This window comes from Schistocerca gregaria, chromosome 4 (assembly GCF_023897955.1).
Source record: "Schistocerca gregaria isolate iqSchGreg1 chromosome 4, iqSchGreg1.2, whole genome shotgun sequence".
In the NCBI taxonomy this organism is placed as follows: domain Eukaryota; kingdom Metazoa; phylum Arthropoda; class Insecta; order Orthoptera; family Acrididae; genus Schistocerca; species Schistocerca gregaria.
In genome coordinates this window covers 408,142,152-408,167,989 of record NC_064923.1, presented here as the reverse complement: position 1 = coordinate 408,167,989, position 25,838 = coordinate 408,142,152, and the positions used below count along the sequence as shown (strand labels likewise).

The window sequence follows — 25,838 nt, the reverse complement described above, 5'->3', positions numbered from 1 at the left end:
CAGATTGCTAATGGCAGTGTTTGACTGCAGTTGGATACCACCACTTACGTCACATTCCTCAACAGACGGACGTATGCACATGTGTACCCCCCCCTGGGAAACACCTTGGCAAAGCAGGCTGGCACCACTCCCACAACCTACCTCTTGGGCTGCATAGCCTATATGTCAAAGGCTTGGAAATCTCTCCTGCCGTGGCATGCTGGCTGCCGTGCAAAGCAGGCCGATACTATTCCAACACAATAAGCCTGTTGTACTGGGCAGCCTACACATTGGAGGCTGGAAAACTGTCTCCTGCCCCTAATATGCAGGCTGCTCTGCAACACACCTGTCATGCTGGGCTGCCTATATGGCAGGGGCTGGAAAAAAATCCTTGCACTTGGCAAATACTGATGCTAGAGTGTTATAAATCCCACTCTGTTGGTCTTCTCAGGGCATAGATTTTGTGTGTCAAATTTTGTTCACATCAGTCCAGATTCATGTGACAGTACAAATACTGTTGGCATAGACCCCTTTGATATGTTTAGGCACCATATTCAGGATAATGTCCCACAAGTGAGCTCTTCTGTTCCCCGTGATAGTGTCAGGAAACTAAATAAGAGATATGGCTGTTTATTTCAGGAATATGCAGGTGAAGCAGACAATTTAGTGGCCCACATTACACACTGAAAGACAATGTTCGACTCAGATTTCATGGGCTAAGCCTATTCCTCACGCAATGCATGATAAAATGGCAACTGAAGTGCAACAATAGCAAGATGGTGGGGTGATTACCCTTATTTCAGTAAGTGAATGGGCATAACTCATCGTGATTGTTAAAAAACAATCAGGCAGGTTGCATCATTGTGTAGATTTTAATCCAGAGATGGCAGTAGATTCCTTTCTGTTCCCGAGGCCTGACAAATTAGGTGCCAATTGGTTCTTTTCTAAGACTGATTTACAAGGTGCTTGCCTGCAATTGCCATTAGAAGCCCAGTCCATACACTTTCTTGTCATAAACGTCCACATGTGGTTGTTTCACATTCAACAACTGCCTTTCAGCTGCCATCAGAGATATTCCGAAGTTTCTTGGAACAGCTTACTGCAACTGTACCATCCTGAATCAATTATCTGGATGACATTGTGGTTTTCAGGATGTACTCCCACTGAACATTTAGCAAATCTTTAGTGTCTTTTCCAAGAACTTAAAGACACCAGCCTGGAGTATAACAGAGATAGGTGTTCCTTTTTACAATGCAAATAGAGTAGTTAGGGCATATTATCAACACTCGTGGTATCCACCCTTCACAGTCACATAGATCTACTACAATGGATCTTCAACCCTTCACAATGTTATCAAGATACCTAACATAGTGCAAATTATTCTTGTTGTGGGAGTCCTACAGCTGTCACCACATCCCATATCTCTCTCTCCCTTCAAACATCAAGATTTCGTCTTTCTTCCTCATCCTCTTCTATTCCTCTTCTCTCCACCGCTCCTCAGATACCACTTAGCCACACTTTCCCTGGTCTTCCTCTTCTTCTCCTTTCAGGAGGTTGCCATGAAAATACTCTCTTGGACATCTGTCTTCATCCATTCTTTTGAAATGCCCAGACCATCATAGCTGTCTGTCTTCTGCTCTAGCACAACACTATGAATGTCCTTTTTCTTATGTCCTCATTTATTACATAATCATGTTGAGAAATTCTGCATGCTTTTCTGAAGTGGTCCACTTCTAAAGTGCTAAGTCTCTCTTTTTCTTTCTTTTAGTTCCCAGGACTCACTACCATAGCTTGCTATTGATTCCATGGGCAATTTGTATAAAGGCATTTTAACATTTAAACTCATTTTTGAGGACCCAACTACTGGATTTAATTTTTGGATAGCCACTCTTTCCTGAGCCATCCATTGTTAGATATCACTGTTACATCTTCCACCATGTGATATGATGTTACCCAGGTACTTTAACTCTTTGCACAATTTAATAAGACATCATCCAAGTTACTTCCCTTTCTCTGCAATATAAACATCTGTATTCTCAAAACTAATTTTCACACCCCACCTTTATACTCTTCCAACAACTTCCTAAGCAAATAAGATACGTCTGGTATTTTTATCATCATCCTCTATAATGACCTGATCATCAGTATAAGAAAGTGTAGTTCTCTAATTCAATTTTGCACTTTCTACACCACAGATCCAGTGCCTTCTGCACATCTCTAGTAAGACAGTGGAAGACAGACAGCAGCCTTGCTTCAGTCCTTTGGTTATTCTGAGGGCCTCTCTAGAAATTTCTTTCCCCACTTTATTGATACATTCTGCTCACTTGTAGAGGTTTAAGATACTTCTTACATAAATTTTTGGCAGTTCCCCTGGCCACAGAACTTTGAACAACAGCTTTAGTGACATTGTGTCATGTGCTTTCTCAAGATGGGGAGAACCAAATGACTGCTTAAATTCCTTTCCAGTCACTTCTCCATGATCTGTATTCGGGTAATGATGTTATCTACAAACCACCAGCTTGTTCTGAAAACTTTCTGTTCTTCCACTTCATTTACAAACTTCTCCATTCATGATTTGGTGCTACAAAATTTTTTGCTACTTTTCTTTTATATAAGGGACTTCGATATGGTAAGTTCCACTCTGCTTGAATTCCCTCCCCCCTCCCCCTCAATACCACATACACTTATAAAATACACTGCAGCGACAAAAAAAACTGCTATAGATATGCGTATTTGAAGAGAGAGATATGTTAACAGGCAGAATACGGTGATACGGTCAGCAATGCCTATATAAAACACCAAGTGTCTCACGCAGTTGTTAGATTGGTTACTGCTGCTACAATGGCAGGTTATCAAGATTTAAGCGAGTTTGAACATGGTGTTATGGTCTCCACACGAGCGATGGGACACCACATCTCAGAGGTAGCGATGAGGTGCGGATTTTCCTGAATGACCATTTCACAAGTGTACCATGAAACCAGGAGTCCAGTAAAACATCAGATCTTCGACATTGCTGTGGTTGAAAAAAGGTCCTGCAAGAACAGGACCAAGAGAATCATTCCAGGGGACAGAAGTGCAACCCTTCTGCAAATTGCTGCAGATTCCTGGGCCATCAACAAGTGTTAGCATGCAAACCATTCAACAAAACATCATTGAAATGGGCTTTTGGAGCCGAAGGTCCACTCGTGTACCCTTGATGACTGCACAAAACAATACTTTACACTTCGCCTTGGCCCATCAACACCAAATTTGGGCTATTGATTACAGGAAACATGTTGCCTGGTCAGACGAGTCTTGTTTCAAATTGTATTGTGTGGATGGATGTGTATGGATTTGGAGCCAACTACATGAATCCACAGACCCTGCATGTCAGCAGGGGACTGTTCAAGCTGGAGAAGGCTCTGTAATCGTGCGGGGCATATGGAGTTGGAGTGATATGGGACCCCCGATACATCTAGATAGGACTCTTCCACGTGACACATACATAAGCACCCTGTCTGATCACCTGCATCCATTCATGCCCATTGTGCATTCCAACTGACTTGGGCCATTCTAACAGGGCAAAGTGACACCCCACATGTTGTGGCTGGGGAGCTTGATCACCTTTTGAACACACTGACACACAAAATTGTTCCTCATGATTAATCCTTCCACCCGAACTGACATGTAGGAAATTCTATAAGCCCTACACCTCCAATAAGGTCTTGCATGCCTCCACTGCACATCTCGTACCTGCTCACCCAAACATCTCTACTTTCTACTTAGAACCTAAAATACAAACCTAGCTATCTCATTGGACCAAGCCTCAAAGTTCCAAACAAACACATCTCAGTCCTCATACACTACAATCTCAAACACATAACACGTAGCCCCCAACACCCCACCCACACCACATAAGAGACACCAACCACTTTCCATAAAAACCCAAATCCCTTAACAGCCCGCTTCCTCTCAAAGTCCTCTTTGTCCCTATCCATGCACTCCTAGCTTTATATTAACAACCCACATGCACACAGCCTGTTAGCCCTTTAACATGACCTCTTCCAACACCCATCAGAAACACTCCCAGAAACCTCACTCACTGTCACTATCAAACTTCTTTGTTGGCCTTAAGCACTTCATCTTTGAGATCTGAGTGGCAAACAAATCTGGGTGACTCCAAAGGGAACAAGCAATCTGCAATCCATCTTATACCAGGCTATCCATGGGCTGCATGACTGACATTCCTCTACTAACACAGGTCGTGTCCACTGCCTTAGTACAGATTAACTGATTGTATTTTTGTGATCTGGACTCCTGCAGAAGTACAATGGTCTATTTCCTACAACAGCTTAACTCCTATTCAACTTAAATTCACTTTCTTCTTCTCCACATCCAAAGCAAACGTCTGAGATTTTTACCGCCATCCCAGAGTCTCCTGTACCAATCTCAGCCTCTGTCAAATCAAGCAACAAGAAAATCTCTCCAATTCAACAGCTATCATTCCTTACATGTCAAACACTGCCCCTCCTACTCACTAGGCATTCATGGTAATTTTATCTGCTCCAGCATCAAATTCCTTAATACTGACATTTGACCACCATAGTTGCCCTTTAAAACAAGAGCTGCACCCCCATCACCACCTCTTACTATATACGGTCTCTAACAGTTAATTAAAATACTGATTTTTCTCAAATTAAGCCATAAAATGAGATCATCTCTCCCCAATATTTCCAACATGCCATCTCCTGTCACATTGTCCCACTCCAGAACTCTGAAACACCTTAATCAAAGTACATGAAATTCCCAGGTTCCCATCCCTGCAATCATTCATGCTGTCAAATCTGTCCCAAGCATCCATCCACGACCACTTATTCCATCCCCACCATTGGTAAATACAATATTAAAGACACAGCAACACATGAATACATTCATGTTTATTAACTGACATGTTCACAGCACAGCTTTTATATATCACACACAGAAATGACAATCCTCAAATGAACTTAATGCACGAATGGATACAGGGTAACTGTCTGCCTTGGGGACATCCATTGCTCAATCACTAAACAAGACTCAAGAAAAATGAATGCCTATTACACCACATGGGATTTCCAACTCTTTCCATTATATCATATCATCTCTGAACTGAAACTATTAGTGTTTACTAATGTACTAATTTGATTTCTTTTATCTCTGATTCCTCATCCTAACTGGTCCCTTTCAGCTCCACATCTGAGTGACCTGCCCGGCCCTGCCCCCCCCCCCCCTTTTCCTTCCTTCTTCTAAGTTTCACCAATCAATGCCTCTTCCCCCCCCCCCCCCCCCCCCCCCAATGAACAAAGATTAAGAACTGAAACTTTGATACTATTGGCAGTATGAGGAACTGCACCGTATGTAGGTAAATACTGGCTATCGTTCCTTCTCTTTTTAATATTATCAGTATAATTGCAATTTGATAGAATTTTACTCCTGCTTCATTGTTTACAAATGAACAACTTTAGGCTTATAAATGTTAACTCTTACATTACAAAGCATTGGTTTTTGAAAGTGTCTTTCATACGAAATAATGTGCCTGCCCATGAAACCAAAACCATTTAAGGCTACTCGGAGTTTTAAAGTATGGAATATTGTAATAATGTTACCAAGAACTTCAATACCTTTTCTTCATACACGTCATCTACAAAGTTATAGTTCGCTCTAATCCCTCTCATTTACACAATGTCCTTTCCAAGCTATTACAATACTACATTATATTGGCTCACAATTCCAAGTATGTCATTTCAGATATTTTGAGGCAGATGTACCCACATGTTGGGTTACAGGCTCACAACACATAAATAAGAAAAGAATTACTGCAATGTGAACTGGAGGCTATTGAAACGAGCAGATTGCACAGGAGTTTGCATTATATAATATTATCCTTACTAGCAATAAAGATAATTGTGAAAAATGAGTGTGGAACAAATCCTACAAATACAGTAACTTGTAGGTAGTCAGGAGAACTATGATACATGAGAGTTTGATGTGCAAGCATAGTTACACTAGGATGATTTTAGGAACATAGTGAATGATACAATGAAGCCCACTAGGCAAAATTATGCAAATACAGATGGAAAGACAAGATCAAAGTTGATATTATTGGCTGACCCAGTGATCTATGAACACAGAGAGAAAGCTATGATGGCAAAATTAGTATGCAATAAGGAGCACATTTGAAGATGGGGGTCTTACAAGGAAAGTATGATTACTCCATGAGCTTATAACCTCTCAACTGAATAAGTGCTCGAATGTGGACAAGTACATCAAAAAATAATATCTACATCAAATTGACTAAGGAGCACTCAGAGTCCTGATGAATGGGTTGACACATTACTGCTAGCAGGACTGTCAAAAAATATGCACTCACAAGTATAGGGTTAGAAATCTCAATTACAGGAGACAGTGCAAAAATAATGATTCTGCAGGATGTCAAAAGTGCATCAGATAGCCATACTCTGCAAAAGGAGACAGCTTCAGCACTTTAAGTATAAAAAGGAGAAACCAGTGAAGTGCTACAAGTGTCAGAGGATGTGTCACTTTGCATCCTTACACAGCAAAAGGCTGAGTACAAAGGAAAAAATATATGTTGCAAATAGCCCAAGAGAAAAGTAATACTAACTGAGGGAAGGCATTCTACATCTATCAATGTCTTTGAGAAAATGGGTAATAAAGAACCAGAATGGATATTAGATTCGAGAGCATCAGTGCATATTATTAGAGGTACAAAAGCTCTTGACGTGGCTGCCAACTGTTACAGATTGATCATAACTGTTATGGATTAATCACCTTAATTACAGAGTTATGGGAAGTAACTAAAAAATTACAGAAATAGACATTTCATAATCTGATGCTTAAAAAAATGAAAAAGGTCATGTTTACATTTCACTAATCATATGCTACTAAAATGTTTTATAGATTTTACTGATTTCCTTCCTGAGTACGTAGTAAACCTGTCTATGAATTATTTCAGATAGTAATAAACCTGCTTTTGAACCAAGTGATGTCCCAAGGTTTGCGACATTTGTCTCAAACCTGTTGCGTTTTTTATAACCGGGGGACATCACAAGATACACATTTCACCCATTTATCCATACTTATTAATACACACCACACTGACACTATCTTAGTAATGGCCATCTTCTCTAATTTTTTTAAGTTGTACTGGCAGTAATTTTGCGACAATCTGTAATTGTTGGCTTTATTTGTCTTTTTAGAATACAAAACAATGTTAGCTGCAAATGCTTTTTTTAGCTATTTTGCCAAAAATGCAAGGAATTAGATGTTTTCTTGCTCCTTTGGAAGTTAATAGTTTCTCTAACAAGCCTGGCACAAATGACACTGCGAGATTAAACAGTGCAAATGATAAATAGACAAAGTGAAAAAAGTAATACGGTGGAAACTTCTGTACCACTAGTCATAGATTGTAGTAAGAAGGAACATGAAACATTGAAAGTGAAAAACGATCACAATAAATAAAAGTTCTATAAAAGAAGGCCTAAGAATTTTAGCAAATTCAGATAGTAATGTTGCAAAACACGAAAGTGTTTGTACAGTTACTGTCAGTGCAATTAAAAAGTGCAAGTAAATAGGAATTTAGGAACAGGTTAGTACAGAATGCCGATGTTTGTTAACATGTCCAACATGTATTCTGTACAGTGTGTTATGAGACATTTCTATAAAGCATGTTGGTTGTGATGACTGCCATCATCATTTTTTGTCTTAAGGCCATGTGGACCTATAAACCCTTAAGCCTTCAAATACATCACTGTCAGTATTTGGAATAAAACCTGATGAGGAAGATCCTGAAATGCTTTTTGGTTCATTTATTGCCTGCCAATTTCTTGTGCAGATCATACTTCACAGCTGTTCAAAAAGTGTTTCCCAATTCTCAGACTGGTGAAAAATAGTTGTGGTAGAAATAAAACAGCTTAAGTAGAGCACACCTTTGCACTCTATCTGCTTCTAAGAATATAGCAGCAGAACATTTAAAAGTCAACACTTCTTCTCTTGCAATAAATGGTAGAACAGACATTAAAAATGTTAAATGGTATCCAATTACCATTACTTTTATGTTAAACAAGCAAAAATGTGCAACACAATTCTGGCAAAGGAAGTTTTACTCTCTTTAAGTGACAAGCTGCTATGAAAGGAATTCCATGAAAAGATTGCATTTCATTTGCATGATGTAATGCAAATACAATGTCAAGAAATATAAAGGGAGTTGCTGCCCCCTTTTTTTTTTTTTTTTTTTTTTTTTGTAATTTCAACAACACACAAGAATAAAAGCTTGTTCTTGCTAGTTGCTTCATTTAGCTTCACAAACAGGTACAAAAAGCCTCAAATATGTTTATGCTTAAGAATCTGCAATGGGCATTTAATATTTTTTCCAAAAAAGTTCAAAAGGTAATCTACTTTTAAACTTCGCCAAAATATATATAGCACTAAACTCCATTAAATACTGAAGTATGTATGTATGACATGGCTTTCTTTGCTCCAATCAATAGAAAGAATAACTGAACAGTGGAAACCCCTGGAAATATGAATAACTTACACTTGACTAGAGTACACCCTCTTCTAAATGATTCAGTTACTAAGCTACATATTCTTTTTATTTTTCTTCTCACTATTTACCAAATCAAGTGGACTCCTCTGGAACAAACAGCCAGTAACTCAAACTTCAGAAGCACCCTAAATATCTTATTTAAAGATGTGATAGAGAGGTTTATCAAACTTTCTGCAGCACTTACTTATGGCTGTCAGCTGGAATTGAAATTTCAAAACTAAATAAATAAATAAATTTTACAAAGTGTATGAAGATATTGCCATTGGTGTAGGCACTGTAAGATGTACTTGTCATACTAAGTTTGAAAAGCCTGTACTACTAAATTTTATGAATATACCAGTTTTTTTTTTCTTTCTTTTTCCCCCACTGACTCATGCAGTTACAAGGTCTGTTCAGGAATTTGTCCATAAAATTTTTCTACGCTTACCTTTTACTTATTGTGCATGGCCTCCTTCAAAATACTCTCCTCCACAACTGACATATAACTGCCAACACAGTTTTCACTTTTGGAAGCAGTCTTGGTAGGCCTCTTGCTGGATCATACAAAGTGCCATCTGCAAATTTGCTTTTATCTCATTCATCACTGTAAACATTCATCCTTTCAATGTGGTTTTTAACTTTGGAAATAAAAAATGAGGTCTGCAGGGACCATGTCTGGAGAATATGGTGGATGAGACAGCACAGTGATTTCGTTTTTTGTGCAATAGTCATGCATCAACAGCGATGCATGTGTGGATACGTTATCATGATGCAAGAGCCATGAATTGTCTCGCCACATTTCAGGTCATTTCCTTCTCCTTTTTCTCGCAGGGCATCGCAACACGTCCCTATAGTACCATCGATTAACAGTTTGTCCCTGTGGCATGAATTCGAGATGAACTAATCCTTTAAAGTCAAAGAAAAATACCAGCATGGCTTTGATATTTTACCTGATGAGCTTCTTTTGGCCTTTGAGAACCTATCCTGACCCACTGCGAAAATTGAACCGTGGTCTCCGTATCATAACCATGGACCCACGTCTCATCGCCAGTTATGACTCTCTTAAGCAACTTCTCATACTACAGAAGCTCTTCACAGATTGTGAGGAGAATGTCCTTCTGGTCTTGACACGTGTGCCGCGGGATGAACTTGGTGGCACCACCACGCTTTCCAAGACGATGTGTCAAATCTCATGATATGATCCAACTGAAATGTTAGTCTTCTGCAATCTCTCAGACAGTAAGTCTTCAATTGGCACTCACAATTTCATTGATGTTCCTGCCATGAGCAACATTTGTAGATGTCTAAGGGCTTCTTAAACAAGGGTCACTTTTAGCTTCTGTCTGGCCATTTTTAAACCATTAACAATGAGTACAGCTTCAGCACTCATCACCATTGGCTTCCTGAATAATTTGGTGTGTCTCTATAAAGGTTTCCTTGAGTTTTGAACAAAATTTAATGCAGACACACCGCTCCTCTAACTCTGCCATCTCGAAATTTGCAAATTGCGTGGCACAATGTTCTACTCAATACAACAATGAACAATAACTAACAGACATACAACAATGAAACTTCCGGAAGTTACACATTAAATAGAGTCGTGTGCAGAGATGCCAGCTGCCTTTCGTTCCAACACACCAGCGGCGAAAATTACAAATGTTCTGGAATATTTTAACAGACCTCTTATATCAAAGATTTCCACTAGATGACGACTTCATAAGAAAGTTGTAAGATATTGGATCTAGAAGTAGTAAATCTTTTTCATTTGTTGTCAATTTGAATGAGCTTTATCTTGACGTTCAGAGTGGAACAAAAATTACAATTGGAATTTTTAAGGTACTAGTTTGAGGACTTTCCAACAGTAAAAGAAGAGTGTCAATATTGCTTGGTGCAAAATTTTGCTATATATCAGGCATTAAAAAATATCACTAACTGAGCAAATGTATGCTCGCATCACTGAATGATCTTCACAGTAGTGCTGCCTGTGAGATTGTTCAGTATCATTATGAAAAACAATACTGAATGTCGGTGTAGTATGAATACAGCAATCTTAAGTGCTTTGATGACCAGTAAAATGAACTATTTGTCTTCAGAAAGAGCATGTTACAAAATAATTTCACAAAGGTTCATATTCAGTCTGTGAAGAGTGCAAGATGATTATCACTCAAGAGAAAATTACCGTCAGTCACCAATGTAAGTCCACATTTGCATTATACAATAACAGCCAGATCGATGAAGAAGAAGAAACAAAGGATGAGGAAGGGCTGTGAATATTAACACAGAAGACAGGCCCCTCACTGAATAATGCAAGTGTTTCACTTTTAATTTCATCAATAATTCATGGTGTATATGTCTACTGATTTTGCAGTATGTGACAATTACAGAAATGGATGTAATGCACCTTTGATGTTTACTAAACTAATTTTTAGCCTTTTATGCTTAACCTGATGTTTACAATTGTTTTTATTCCTGGAAAATCATCTTCATTTAGAATCGATAGTCGTCTGAAACAGACTTTCAAGGCCCAAATAAGGCATCTGATTATTAAAATTTTCCAGGAGATGGAGGTGCCTGGACCCCCCAACCTCCGTATTTGTCATGTGATTACTGACAGCCAGAACTCTCTACCCTTTGTAGGCAATTACGTCTTGATGATGATACTACTACTACTACTACTACTACTACTACTACTACTACTACTACTACTACCACCACCACCACCACCACCACCACCACCACCAATAATTATAATAATTTAATGTGGATAGATAGCCTGGTTCAAGTCTTTCAGTTGGGTGCCATTTCGGTGATGTGTGTGTCCCTAACCTAACCCAGTTATCAACTGGAGAAAGCAGACCTACAGTTTAACATGGAATCCATACCATATGTCATTTCTAGCAGCTCCTCACGACTTGAGAGGTGAGGACTACATGAAGATGCAAACTAAAACATATATGGTCCAACTGGAATTCAATACCATGATCTCTTCACTTCCAGGCACTTCCCTTACTGCTAGACCACAAGGCTTGCAGTTACTAATAAAACACATGTGTGTATACCTACAGTGGATTGTTCCACGTAACATTCCACATTATTACAATTATCCAGTTCAGAGATTATAATGGCAAAAGGTTCAAATGGCTCTGAGTACTATGGAACTTAACTGCTGTGGTCATCAGTCCCCTAGAACTTAGAACTACTTAAACCCAAATAACCTAAGGACATCACACACATCCATGCCCGAGGCAGGATTCAAACCTGCTACCGTAGCGGTCGTGCAGTTCCAGACTGTAGCCCCTAGAACTGCTCGGCCATCAGAGATTATAAGCTCATGGAGTAATGTGTTTCTTAGGTTACTGCAAATTTATTTTGACATCACAGCTTTCTCTCTGTACACACACTTCGCTGGGTCAGCCAATAATGTCAACTTAGATCTTGTCTTCCTATGGTAATTTGCATAATTTTGCTGAGGGGGTTTCGGTGTGTCATCCACTATGTCTCTTTGCTGGAAAAATTGAGCTTAGTATAACTGTAAACAGAGAATCACAAATCAATGCTAACTGCATAATGTTTACCATGTGAAAGGTGCTGCAATGAATTTGTTATCCAAAAGTTAAACAGGCAAGGAAAAGAAAGTAACCTTTGATATAACCAGAGCACAAACAGTTAAACAGTATGAAAAAATTGTAGCTACAGTGACAAATGAAAGGGGTTTTTTCAAATTACATACTGCTGAAGATTTAGGCCTAGATGAAGATGTAAATCATCCTGTATGTTGCAGAAAAGGTTTCTTATGGCAGAGAAGGCTTGGGCACCAAACAGAAAAGGTATGTCATTAATAAAGGATATGATAACAGGACTGGAAGACTGTGGTAAATGCAAGGAATCCAGTGAAAAGTGTATACAATGGAAACAGAATGGATAACCCTTTAACCCTAATAAAAGCAGTATCACATACATCTTGCAGAGAGTACATATGGGATGGATGGTTGGATGGAGTGTCAGTCTACAGGAGGAATTCATTACTTTCTTACCTTTATAATTAATTCCTCAACATACAACATTTTTTAAAAAAGTTCTAAAGATCAAGTGAGGGACATATTTGAGAAGTTTTGCAACATAGGAGAGGGAAAATCACTAAAGAAGATCACAACTGTCAGATCTGATTACAGGATACAGTATCTCAATCAAAAAGAGCAAAAGAAACATTATAAGGAACTACAAATTATACACAATATATAGGACTACTGCTGAAAAAGCAAGAAGTATATTATCTGATGCTGGGTTATGTAAATGTTTTTGGGCAGAGGTGGTATCAACTGTTATGTATTTGGGCAAACAATCAAAAAGGTGAAGTACATATAAAGTGTGCACAGGAGGAAGCAAAACCTAAGGAACTTTAAAATTTCTAGATGCGAGGCTATGTCACAAATCCTGAAACAACTTCAGGAACAATGAGACTCAAAGCCTAAAAAATATATTTCGGTAGGCTATCATAAAGGCTCAAAGGCTTACCAGATCATAAATCCTACAAATAAGAAGACAATAACCAGCAGAGATGTATTCTCCGAGAATTATAAAAATAAAATAGAAGAGAGCCACCAAGAGATTATAATCACTTTATTAACTTCACCAAGTTTAAGAAATATTAATTCTGGAAAAGAAACAAACTGAAGAAGAGGAAGAATAGGATGGCAAAAAACACAGATACGTTCTATGAAGAAGTTCTAGAAGAGAAAAAGAGGAAGAAAACATTTTAAGACATTCTTCTCGAGCGCCTAAACCTATTATATATTTTAGTTACAAGATGTACATAGTCCAGTATTTTCAAGATGAACCCACAACAGTTAAGAGGCTAGTAGTGGCCTAAATTCTCAACAACTGAGAAAAGCTATGGAAAAAGAACTGGAGTTATTTCTTCAAAATGAAACTTTTGAATGGGCTGAAATGCCAGAATGGAAGAAACCATTAAAGGCACGACAGATATTTAACACAAGAAGTCCTCAAAGCGCACCTCCAAAATATAAAGCATGACTAGCATTCAAGGGATATTCAATAAAATGGCTGAATAGACATGTGCATCACGTAGATGATTCTAGCCCTAGCAATGAAAGAATATTTACAAATCCACTTAATGGACAGGAAGAGAGCTTGCTTGAATGGGAAATAAGAGGAAGAAATACATGTGATCCCCCAGAAACAGTCAGAAAATCTCATCTACAAAAAGGCAAAATTTGGTGGTTGTTTAAATGCATACATGTCTCTTCACATGGATATTACTGGAACAGATGTTGCCATAAAATCTTGGATAAAGATGGTATGAGACAATCCAAGACAGATCACAGTATCTATGATAGAGGAAGCAATCAAAACAATGGCAATGAGGATCATTTATAAATAAAGATGAAAGACAGATGCACAATTTTAAAAGGCATCTCCAAACCAAGTTAAACATGCATTACCTGGGAGGGTATGGAGGGCGTTAAAAATACAAGGCAGAAGAGTTATTTACAGACTAATCATCATACACACAAAGTATTTGAGGAAAACGGGGAGGGGGAGGGGGAGGAGGAGGAGGAGGAGGAGGAGGAGAAAACTAGTATGAGTAACTGTAGTCCCATTCAATTTCCACAGCGATGAACCAGATGGCCAATGAAGCTGATGTGAAGTGCACAAATGTTGCAGCCCAAATGAGAAACACTGAAAGCAATTAAAATATTTAGATATCTGAAAGGTACCACTGACTATAAAGATACTGTAAAGAGGAAATATAAAACTCAGGGGCCATAGTAATGAAGACTGGGGAAGTGAGTTAAGAATACACAGTCCACTATTGGATAGGGTTTTAGATTAATGAGAGGCCTTATATTCTAAAGACAGAAAACAGTAACACTGAACACTGTATAAGAAGAGTATGTATCACACGTAATGCAAGGAAGGTTGCGGATTGTAACTAATAAGCGAGATACAGACTCTAAGCATGCCAGAATTTTTTGTGATGTCAAGGAAGCTATGAACTTACCCAAAAATGTGATGGTACCAGAACCAAACAATCAATATAAAGCACAATTTTATAAATGAACACAGAGCAAAGGAATACTAAGGTAGATTATTTGCGCACAGAAGATATGTTGGCTGATCTATCATAACCCTTGAACAAGGACCAATTTCCGAATGTTGTCAAACAATATGGTTTGATTGTGAAAGTGACATCCAAAATATACATTTCCAAAGGTGATGTCTAGGATATACAAACAACATTTCTCATATGTATGTATCAGTGGGAAGGTTTACTACACAGAGTGTAACAGACCTCTCTGACAATGAAACTTCCTGGCAGATTAAAACTGTGTACCAGACCGAGACAAACTCAGGACCTTTGCCTTTCGCGGGCAAGTGCTCTTCCATCTGAGCTACCCAAGCACGGCTCACGCCCCGTCCTCACAGCTTTAATTCTGCCAGTAATGCGCCGGAAGTTTGGAAGGTAGGACACGAGGTACTGCTGGAATTAAAACTGTGAGGACGGGGTGCGAGTTGTGTTTGGGTAGCTCAGATGGTAGAGCACATGCCCGCAAAAGGCAAAGGTCCCGAGTTCCAGTCTCTGTCAGGCGCACAGTTTTAATCTGCCAGGGAGTTTCATATCAGCACACACCCCACTGCAGAGTGAAATCTCATTCTCTCTGACAATGTTCTCTTAACTCTGTGATTCAGTCTTGGTAACTTATGTCTTTCCCACAAGTTCTATGTATTCTTCAATGCTAAAATATAATTTTCCTCATTTATACAAAGTAATATTCAGACTTACTTATTTCACTGCAGTATTACTAACAGCCAATGTCATCTGAGTTGTTGCACTACACAAAGTGTAATGTAGATGGCACCCAATGTGCTAGGGTGTGATATAAGCCCACTGAAATCTTTTCTATTGTGACAAACTGACCTGTAGCATAGTTCAAGGTCTAGGTTAGGTTTGAAGAGAAAATTCATGAGTTAAAGTCAATGTATATAAATGTAAAACAAAGGTTGTGGCAAAACACTGATCTGTAGTGTAGCTGGATGTCTACATTTGCACCATATTTAATGTACTTTTCTTCATAAAAAATAAAGCTGTTAACTGGGACAACTGTACTATATAACAGAATCTCCAGTGTATATTTTAGTACACTGGTGCATATTATGAATATATAGGCCTACTGTACATAAAATCTAAAAATTGTAAGGTGGGATGGTATAAGTAGCTATCACTTACTCGGGATCATCACACAGGACACCTGATATCGCCACAATGGTCAAGGGCTTATCATAGGAATGATTTATGACTTAAAAAATTTTGACAAATGTTTGGTGAGATTTTGCTATGTGAAGAGGAAACTGATTTTTTTTTCCTCCACTGAATGTTTTATGAGTAATGTATGTTATTCTCAAATAGCCCATATGTAGAAATTTACCACACTTCCATATTCAGCAATTTTCTAATTTCTGTTCTCCATTTACTACGAAAATGGAGTTATTAGTTTATATAGCCTACAGTTGTTAACTGTATAAAAGACAGCTCTTACGGTAGCCTACAGAAAATGTGGTTTTTATCTACAGTCTAAATCACTTCGTCAGATCAACTTCAAATTAATTTGGTTATGTGTAATAAGATTGCTTGCTGTTAGTAAAAGAAACATCTACCTGTTCAGATGATAGAGCTGGAGCTGGTAAACCTGCAAGTTCCTTTAAATTTGAACTAGTGTCTTTAGCAAGATGCCTCGTGTAATGTTGTATCTGATGTCTGAAAAATGAGAATAATTATCAATTGTATTTAGAACTTGTCAACACTATCAGTAAATTATAAGCCAAAGCACAGTACATGCTTCTGGACCCAGTGAATAACCATTTTAAAAAAGCTTACGGACACATATGATTCAATCATTCATGAAGTTTGACATCAAATAGAGCAAAAAAATATGAAAAGTTTTTGGGCTAAGTAATACTATATTTAGCACAAGGTATTACTGCTTCACACAGAGAGTTACATGCACGATAATGACTATTTTATGGCTTCTGCCAACGAGTTACACATTACCATTAAGTACCTGATACTACAAGATAATACTCACAACTGGTTGCGTAAATCCTGAGAATCCTGAGGCGTCCCCAGTTGGTTAACCATCTTCTGCATGGATGACACTATATAACAAACATTATATACATTAACATTATGTTATATATTACCTAAATCAATTGTCAATAGTCTAGCTAGTACAAACCATTTTTTGATATCTTTTGTATGTTGGTGCCAATTGTCTGTGCCAGCTTTTGGAAATCTTTCTCTCTTGTTGGCCCTCCATTATGATAGGATGAATACCCGTAATTGCTTTCCATCTTAAGCGCACAGGCCCACGCCTACAAAATGTAAAGAGGTTACAAATAGTCAGCCACATTCTCATGTAAGCTGTACGTCATATTACTTCCTCAAAAACATAAACAACACTAATAAAACGCCTGACAAACGTAAACTAACAACTGCAATAGTATCATTGCTTCAACTGTCATGAGGAATAATGTTACCTGTCACAAATGGCCAAGAAGTTTCACAGCGCCAAAATTAATTAAAATATACGCCCCCCTACACTAATAAAATACAAAACTTGGCTCCCTCTACGCAGAATCCACAATGACTTCCACAATACACATTTTCGTCTCGATCTAATTAACCTGCACCAGAATATTGATCACAAGCAAAGATGTCATATGACTTCATGTTTTGACGCTCGTGACCACAATTTCGACGTACTCATCTCTGCAATCTGCAACAAACCAAGACAAGTTTATATCTTCGATACTACTGCGAAGGAAACGCTACGAATAACCTAATTGTAATGATATCCTAAAATCATTTCAGATTTATTTTTATTTTTTTAGGGGAATGTGACAGAATGTGTAGCGACAACAGTGCTGAATTTCGAGTGCAGGATGACGGAAACCACAGTGGATCCCAAGCTCTCATTTAATCTGAAGACGCATTAAAATTACCTACAAGACATAAAGACAGTTCCAAAATAAATGTAAACTACATAGCGAAAATTAGCTCTTTCAATCAATAGCCCATGTGAATACTGCTTATAGTGACCACTGTTACCAAGTCATCTTCATTCCTAATGTTGTCCCCTCAGAATATGGAAACAGATGAACTTCTAAAATAAAAAATTACAGCACTGAGGATACAAAATTTTCACTCTTTTTCTAACAGCAGAAATACAGAGGGAAGTGTATAAAACGGATGATTTTGATACAAAATGAATTTTTCTTGCGGCAAATGAAACTCCATGGCCACATATCTGTATAACTAAATATTCATCAGTCTATTCACAAGTACAGCCACTTGTCATCGGATATGGTTCTTTACTTATAACAAATGAAAGTCCATGGCCACATCTCTGTGCAACTGAATACTCATCAATCTATTCAGATGTAGAGCCGCTTGCCAGCAGATTCAGAAAAAGAGCACTAGTTTCTACCTTCGTTTATAGAAGTCAGGAATCTGTCTTTCTTATTTGTGATTTATGTCTGCCTCCATTAGCTGCATGGTCAGCGTGACGGATTTCACTCCTCTGGGCCCGAGTTCGATTCCCGGCCGGGCCGGGGAATTTTCTCCGTAGAGGGACTGGGTGTTGTGCTGTGCTCATCATCTTCATGGACTCCAGGTCACTGAAGTGGCGTCAGATTGAAAGACTGGCACCAGGCGAACGGTTTCCTGGATTGGGGGGCAATATCCATACGATTTAAATAAATGAAATAAATTTGAGATTTGTGCACTACATATGTTTTTTTTTATTTTCAACATATGCAAGAAGTACAGTGTGAGTCGCGTAGGATGTGACACCCTATTTGTTTCGTGAATGGTTCAAAATGTCGGAACGAGGATTTCGGAAAATGTTTAATGGTCCTAACTCATGTATAAGCTGAGTTATAGAATTAAGCGCGTTTTTTAATGGAATGATATACTTTTTTAACGATATTCGGAATTTCCTGAAAAGACAAGTACAGCAATACAAATGCTTATTAATGTTGCCGCAACGTTATCTAAGAAATGTGCTAACACTGAAGGGAAAGGGGACCGGAATCAGGCTTTAGGCTGTTTGTTTGTTCCCACAAAAGCTGTCCACGTGCACAGCAGTACATTTTCTTAAACGCCTCCTGGAACGCCAGAAGTTAGCATATAGTTCCATTTATGCAGAGAATATAATGCAGAAAATAAAAGCAAAGCAGTCTGGGATGATATAAAAAAGGAAAAACAGGGAGAGGCAAACAATCGCAGAATAACATACTGCTAAGTGAGGGGGATGATCCACAACACTTAGTAAAATATGTAAACGAGCATTTTTCAAGTATTGCAGAGAAGTTACAGCAAAAATTCCCCATAACAAATATAACATCTGTAAATAGTACTGCACTAAATACTATGTTGTTACTTCCAACCACAGAGAATGAAGTCAATAAAACTGTTCAAAAACTAAAAAATAAAGTCATTCTGCTTAGATGAAGTACCAATATGTGTACTGAAACAATTTGTACTGATTATACCAGGTCCCTTAACAAATATAATAAATGAATCCTTCACATCAGGGTCATTTCCAGAACAGTTAAAACAGGCAAGAGTTGTACCTTTGCTTAAGAAAGTTAATGTAGAAGACAAAGAAAATTACCAGCCCAATTCCCTGCTGTCAGCATTGTCAAAAATAATAGAAGCATTATGAAAGACAGATTAATGGATTACCTGAATAAATAGAATCTTTGGTTTCCAAAGTGGGAAAAATACGGAGTCAGCCATAGTAGAATTCACAGAAGTTGTACTTGATGCTCTTCATAAAGATGAATGTGTCACAGGCATATTTTTGGATCTTTCTAAGGCCTTTGATACAGGGGTAGCTGATGACTGGTTTCGATCATACCTAGCAAATAGGGTACAAAGAGTAGAGGTAACAAATACTTCAAATAGATCTAAACATTTGTCACGACACTTATAAGAACCAAACTGCGTTAATATAGGGGTTCCACAAGATAGCATATTAGGACCAATACTATTCCTGATATACATCAATGACTTTCCCACTAGTGTTACTCAGGGTGCAAAAATTCTCTTTGCTTATGACAGCAATATTATAGTCACTGAGAAAACAAGAGAAATCCTTGCCGAGAAAGCAAATAAAAGTCTCAAGGAAGTTTATGATAGGTCAATAAGCAATAAAATGACACTGAACATAAGGAAAACTAATGGAATGAACTTCAGTTCGAAGAGGAAAAATTACAGTGTTAAATTAAATGTAGATGACACCTCTATAGACTGTGTAACAAATGCAAATTTTGTAGGAATGAATATCGATTCTCAGTAGAAGAAAACACTGGGGATTTTAGCTGCTCCATGTGAATACATATACCAGTCAGTTGTACACTTCAAAAATAACATTGGTAATTACTGCACAAACAGCTCTGTCCATGAGCGTGTAACAAGAGATAGACTCAACTTACATTACGAAGAAAAATATACATAAAACTTAAAATAGCATTTTGTACCAAGGAATAAAACTGAACACTAAATTACCAAAAGAAATTAAAGAAATTGCAAAAATACACTTATTTAGAGAGGCAGCTAAAAGGTACCTGTAATGCAATACATTTTATACATTGCAGGGTTACTTAGATAAAACAGAGTAGAGGTTTGGTAAAAAAATGTTGTACAAATAAATAATAATAATAATAATAATAATAATAATAATAAAGATTATAAAGCATCCAACATTCCACATAATGCATTCACTTTATGTTTTTTCCTTCTTTTTTCCTTTTTAAAAATACTTACCCCCAATCTGTGCATAGCACAAAACTAACAGTCGTTCCTCTTTCTGAGCTCAATATCTCACTCATTATGGAGGGACGCCGACTTAGTTTTTCAGGATAGCAATGGGAAGTTGCGGTACAGAAAATGGCCAAGAGATCACCAGTGTGTGTGTGTGTGTGTGTTTGTAGTGAGTGAAGTGTTATGAAACACTGTGTGTACAGTGTGTGCAGTGACTGATAGTGAGATATGACTGAACAGTGTGGCATTACATTATTTAATACGTTATTTGTAAAAAAAAGTATTGTACCCCAGGAGTAAATCTATTGATTATGTCTAACTAGAAGTCTGTAAACATATGTGTATACAAATATTTGAAATTGGTCTACACTTGTAAATACTTTGACATGTCCTATATCCTTGTAAATAGAGATCTACAGATGAATAAAGCTACTACTACTACTATTACTACTACTACCACTACAAAATTCTTAGCTAAACAGTATGTATGTCGAATAAAGTCGGCCAAGGAGAAATAAGTTTTATCTTACTAGTGTAGGCCTTCCTGCTGACTACATCGAAAATGCTTGGCATGAGAGCTTCACATGGCACTGTTAAGACCGATCCACAACAGACGTTAATGCAACGGCAAGGAGCTTCAAACAACATCACCGTCAAATGGTGATGTGTTCACCCAAAACAGAACGTCAGCAGAACGTCAGTTCGTTTAGCCTGGCACAGAACATTGAAAGTGAAGTTACGAGATACCATCTGTGATAGAAAATACGAGTATAGTATCAGAATTTAGGAGTGTGAGTAAGATGCCCTTTTTGTTTCCAACTATTGGCATACACATGAATTTCCAACAGCGCAACTAGACATGTGAATTTGTGCATGCACAAATTTACTGGAAATGGAGGCGGTGTGTGAAACGTATTGCTACCTACCGTCTGTGGAATATTTGCGCTTTTTAGCAGACGGCAGGTAGCTGAAGCCCATGTGTGTTTGCTTGTGTAGTGTGTTCAGGTTATGCCATAAAGCGATTTATGTGCAATAATATCTGCTGACGCTAAGGGATGAACATCTAAGACGGCACAGACAAAGAAAAAAGTCATGCGGAAGGCTGCTTCTGAAGATTATTTGAATACAACTTCGCTATGTGTGGTCCTGGGCGTCACATGTTAGATAAAAAGTTTCCAATCATATTTCTGTAAACAATAAGATACAGTAAGTTTCAAAGAAGGGAAACTGTGATGAACAAGCCAAAAATGTATGAAAAGGGTACATATGTGAAAATTGTGGACGTTTCTGTGTGGCACATGGCACATATCCGGCCACTGATCTCTCCATTTGCATTCCTGGCCTTTTACCCTCTATTCACTGGAGAGCTCATGACGATTTGTGTGTTTGTGACCACTTTCTGTCTTCCCGTCCCTACCCCAGTGTCACTCCCATGAACGCTTGCCCAGATCGGCTCTTAGCAAGGCTGCCTGGGATGCTTTCACCTCCACTACCACCGTTGAATCTCCGTTGCATAACAACATCGATGAGATGATCCAGACCATCGCTAATACCATTGTTGCCGCAACTGAATCGGCAATCCCTTTTCATCAGGTTGCCCCCCACAGAAGACAGTGCCTTGGTGGTCCCCAGAAACTGGTGCACCATTAGAGACCATAGGCGGGCCCTCCAATGTCAACAGTGGCTCCTGTCCCTGGAGCACCTCATTGCCTTGAAACGGTTCTGTGCCTCGGTCCATCAACTCATCAACCGATGAAAGCAGAAGTGTTGGGAATGATTCGCCTTCAGCACTGGAACACAAACCTCTCCTTCTCAGGTCTGGACCAAGCATAGATGTCTTTGCAGATATTAGACCCCTACAGGTATATCTGAAATTTCCACAAATGGAGCTGTATATACCGACCTGGACGTAATCACAGAGCATCTTGCTGAGCTTATGCTCATACCTCTGCATCTGAGGATTACCACCCTGCCTTTCATCTCCTCAAACAGTGGGTGGAAAGACAACATCCATCTTTTGCTCCACACCATCCTGAGCCATATAATGATTCATTGAGTGAGTGGGAATTTCTCAGTGCCCTTGCCAATTCTCCTGATAAGTCCCCTGGGTCAGACGGCATATATTACCAAATGATTAAACATGTGACAGCAGATTACCAGTGCCACCTCCTTACGATCTTCAATCGCATCTGGAGCGATTGAGAATTCCCATCTCCTTGGCGACAAAGTATCATTGTTTCAGCACTGAAACACTGTAAAGATCCGCTAGATGTGGATAGCTACCGTCCTGCCAGCCTCACCAACGTTCTGTGCAAGCTGCTTGAATTGACGGTGAGTTGGCAGATGTGCCTTGAATCTAGGGCCTTCTAGCTCCATCCCAGGACGGTTTTCGCCAAGGTCGCTCCACCATTAACAAACTGGTATACCTGGAGGCTACCATCCGAACAGCTTTTTCCCACCTTCTGCATCTTATTGCCGTCTTTTTTCACCTGACAAAAGCCTACAGTACCACTTGGCGGCACCATATCCTCGCTACTTTGCTTGAGAGGGGCCTTCAGGGCCTGCTCCCCATTTTTATATGGAGCTTTTTGTAGCTACGCACCTTCAGAGTTTGAGTCAGTGCTTCATACAGTTCACCCCATATCCTCTTTTTAGTGGCCATTGATGGCCTCCCAGCTGCGATGGGATCCTCAGTATCCCCCTTCTTATATGCTGACAATTTTTGTATATCCTCTGCTCCTCTTCTATTGGTGTAGCTGAATGTCGTCTTCAGTGAGCCATACGAAATGTGCTGTCATGGGCCCTCAGTCACGGCTTTCAGTTTCCAGGTTGCAAGACTTGTGTCATGCACTTCTGACGTCACTGAACTGTCTACCCACATCTGGAACTTTACCTCAATGACCAGCTAATAAACGCAGTGCAGGCTTACCGCTTTTTAGGACTTGTTTTCGACGCCCATTTAACTTGGCTTCCCCATCTTCGTCAGCTTGAAGGAAAGTGCTGGTGGCATCTAAACATTCTTCGATTTCTGAGTCACACTGACTGGAGTGCCCTACACTGTTGCCACTGTAAGAAAGCCTGGTACAGTCCCGTCTTGACTATGGGAGCCTGGTGTATGGTTCATCATCGGCATCCAAGTTGCGGATGCTGGATCCTATACAACACTGTGGAGTTCGACTTCTGACGGGAGCCTTCCAAATGGGCCCAATGAACAACCTCCTCATGGAAGCAGGGGTTCTCCCATTGCAGGTTAGGCGACAACTGCTTGCCAGTTATAGTGGGCATATTCACAGCTCGCCTCAACACCCCTCTCCTTCTCTTTAACATGGTGACCCATCTCCTGCAATAGTGGTCCAGATTGGTAATGCCAACTGCAGTCCGTGTCTGGTCCCTTCTCACTGAACTTGAGTCTTTCACTCTTCCACCTTTTCTCTGGGTCCATTCACATACACCTTCATGGTCAATGCCTCAGCTGCAGCTTCATCTGGACCTAATGCATGCCCAAAAGACTCAGTTCCCCCTGAGTTCATCCACCGCCAATTTTTCTCTATTCTCGTGGAGTTCCAGGTTTCAGAAAGTCTACACTAGTGGTTTGGTGGTCGATGGCCATGTTGGCTTCACCTATGCTCATGCTGGACATACTGAACGGCGCTTCTTGCTGGATAGTTGCAGTGTTTCCACTGCAGAGTTGGTAGCTATCTGTCATGCTCTTGAGCCTATTTGCTCCTGCACACGTGAATTCTTTCTCATCTGTAATGACTCCTCAAGCAGCCTGCAAGCTCTCAACCAGTGCTTCCCTGGCCATCCTTTGATAGTGAATATCCTGGAAGACTCCTGTATAGTCATTTCTGCCCTCAAAAACCATGGATATTCAGTGGCGTTCATTTGGATCCCAAGACATATTGGAATCCCAGGAAATGAACTTACTGACAGACAAGCCAAACACACTACCAGTAAACAAACTCTGTAGATTGGCACACTGGAGACTGATCTCTGATTGGTCTCATGCCATGAAGTTTTTGGGATCTAGGATACTGAATGGAGCACACTCAGTACAATAAATAAACCATGTGTTATCGAGGAGACAACGAATGTATGGAGGTCATCCATGCAAGCCATTTCTAGGGAGTCCATTGTCCTTTGCCAGCTCTGCATCAGCCATACTTGACTGACTCATGGTCACCTCCTCTGTCACAAGGATCCACCTCAACAGCGCTGTGATTCCCACTTGACTGCCGTCCACATCTTGTTGTACTTCCCAATTTTAGCAGCCCTGAGGTGGACTTTCAACCTTCTGACCCACTGACTATGGTGTTAGGAGACAATGTCTCAATGGCTGATCTAGCTTTACATTTTATTCTTGAGAGGGGGTTTTATCACACAATCTGAAGGTGGGCATCTGGCCTTGTATCCCAGTCCCTCATACTACCTCCATTTTAACTCTTCCACTTTTTGTTTGCCTTGGTGTTCATCTTTTCCCTATCTGTGTTTCTCTAGCCTGGTCATTTAGGCTAGAGATTTTAGTGTTTTCCAAAATGGCTTGGTCATCCTTTCTTTTATTCTTGTGATCAGCCAGCCCAGGCCATCTGCTGTATTATTTTAATACCTCCTACCAGTTTTTTCCTTTTACTGCACTTTTCCCTTTTGTCTTACTCCATTCACTTTCTCTTTCAGTATGGTTCCCAGTTAGTTTTCCGCCTTTTTACTTTCCCAGACTCTTTTGGGGAATGGTTTTAATCTGCAACCTATTTGAATGTGGAAAAGGAGACTAATGACCCTGTATTTTGGTCCCTTTCTCACCAAACCAACCAACCAACGAATATTCATGCGATTGTGACTTAAGGGCACAACTGAGAAGCCTGACATCCAAACAAAAGACGTAAAGGTTTATGTCTAGTTCTTCAACAATATGCTAAAAATGGAAATGAATCACATTGCTCAAGCCAAAAATACGAAACTGAAAAACACAACATCCATTCTAGTGGATCTTGGCGTTTATTAAATTCCCAAATTTGTCGAGTCTGAGGATGTTAATCTGCGTATCATATTTCATGATTGAATACATATGATGCATTGAAAATAAAATAATCTTCGCATAATGACTAAGAACTTCCCTTAATTATTCCTCGTTTTCAAGAATAATAACTTTTATTTTAATTTATTTATTCGTGTTCCATTGATCCAGTATGCAAGAGAAGGGCATGGATATGAAAAAAAACATAATTATGCAGAAGAACAGGACTTACAAATGCTAATAGATACAAATTGTAGTATTTATAGGAATAAAACATGCTAATAATTGCCCGCATCTCGTGGTCATGCGGTAGCGTTCTCGCTTCCCACACCCGGGTTCCCGGGTTCGATTCCCGGCGGGGTCAGGGACATTCTCTGCCTCATGATGGCTGGGTGTTGTGTGATGTCCTTACGTTAGTTAGGTTTAAGTAGTTCTAA

General features: G+C 39.3%; 1 protein-coding gene across 2 annotated transcripts in view; it reads right to left on the bottom strand.

Annotated features, from left to right (window-relative positions):
• LOC126268121 (syntaxin-12-like) overlaps positions 1 to 17,332 on the bottom strand; it is a 56,906-nt gene extending 39,574 nt beyond the window's left edge. Inside the window, exons 1-4 of one of the 2 annotated variants that reach the window (XM_049973646.1) lie at positions 17,099 to 17,332; positions 16,798 to 16,933; positions 16,648 to 16,717; positions 16,220 to 16,319 (exon numbers count right to left, since the gene is read on the bottom strand). In XM_049973646.1, the coding sequence (XP_049829603.1) occupies positions 16,220 to 16,319; positions 16,648 to 16,717; positions 16,798 to 16,912 (285 nt within the window). In that variant the 5' untranslated portion in view covers positions 16,913 to 16,933; positions 17,099 to 17,332. The remainder of the gene's footprint in view (positions 1 to 16,219; positions 16,320 to 16,647; positions 16,718 to 16,797; positions 16,934 to 17,098) is intronic. The other variant, XM_049973647.1, reaches the window with a different exon arrangement.
• Positions 17,333 to 25,838: the final 8,506 nt, after the last annotated feature.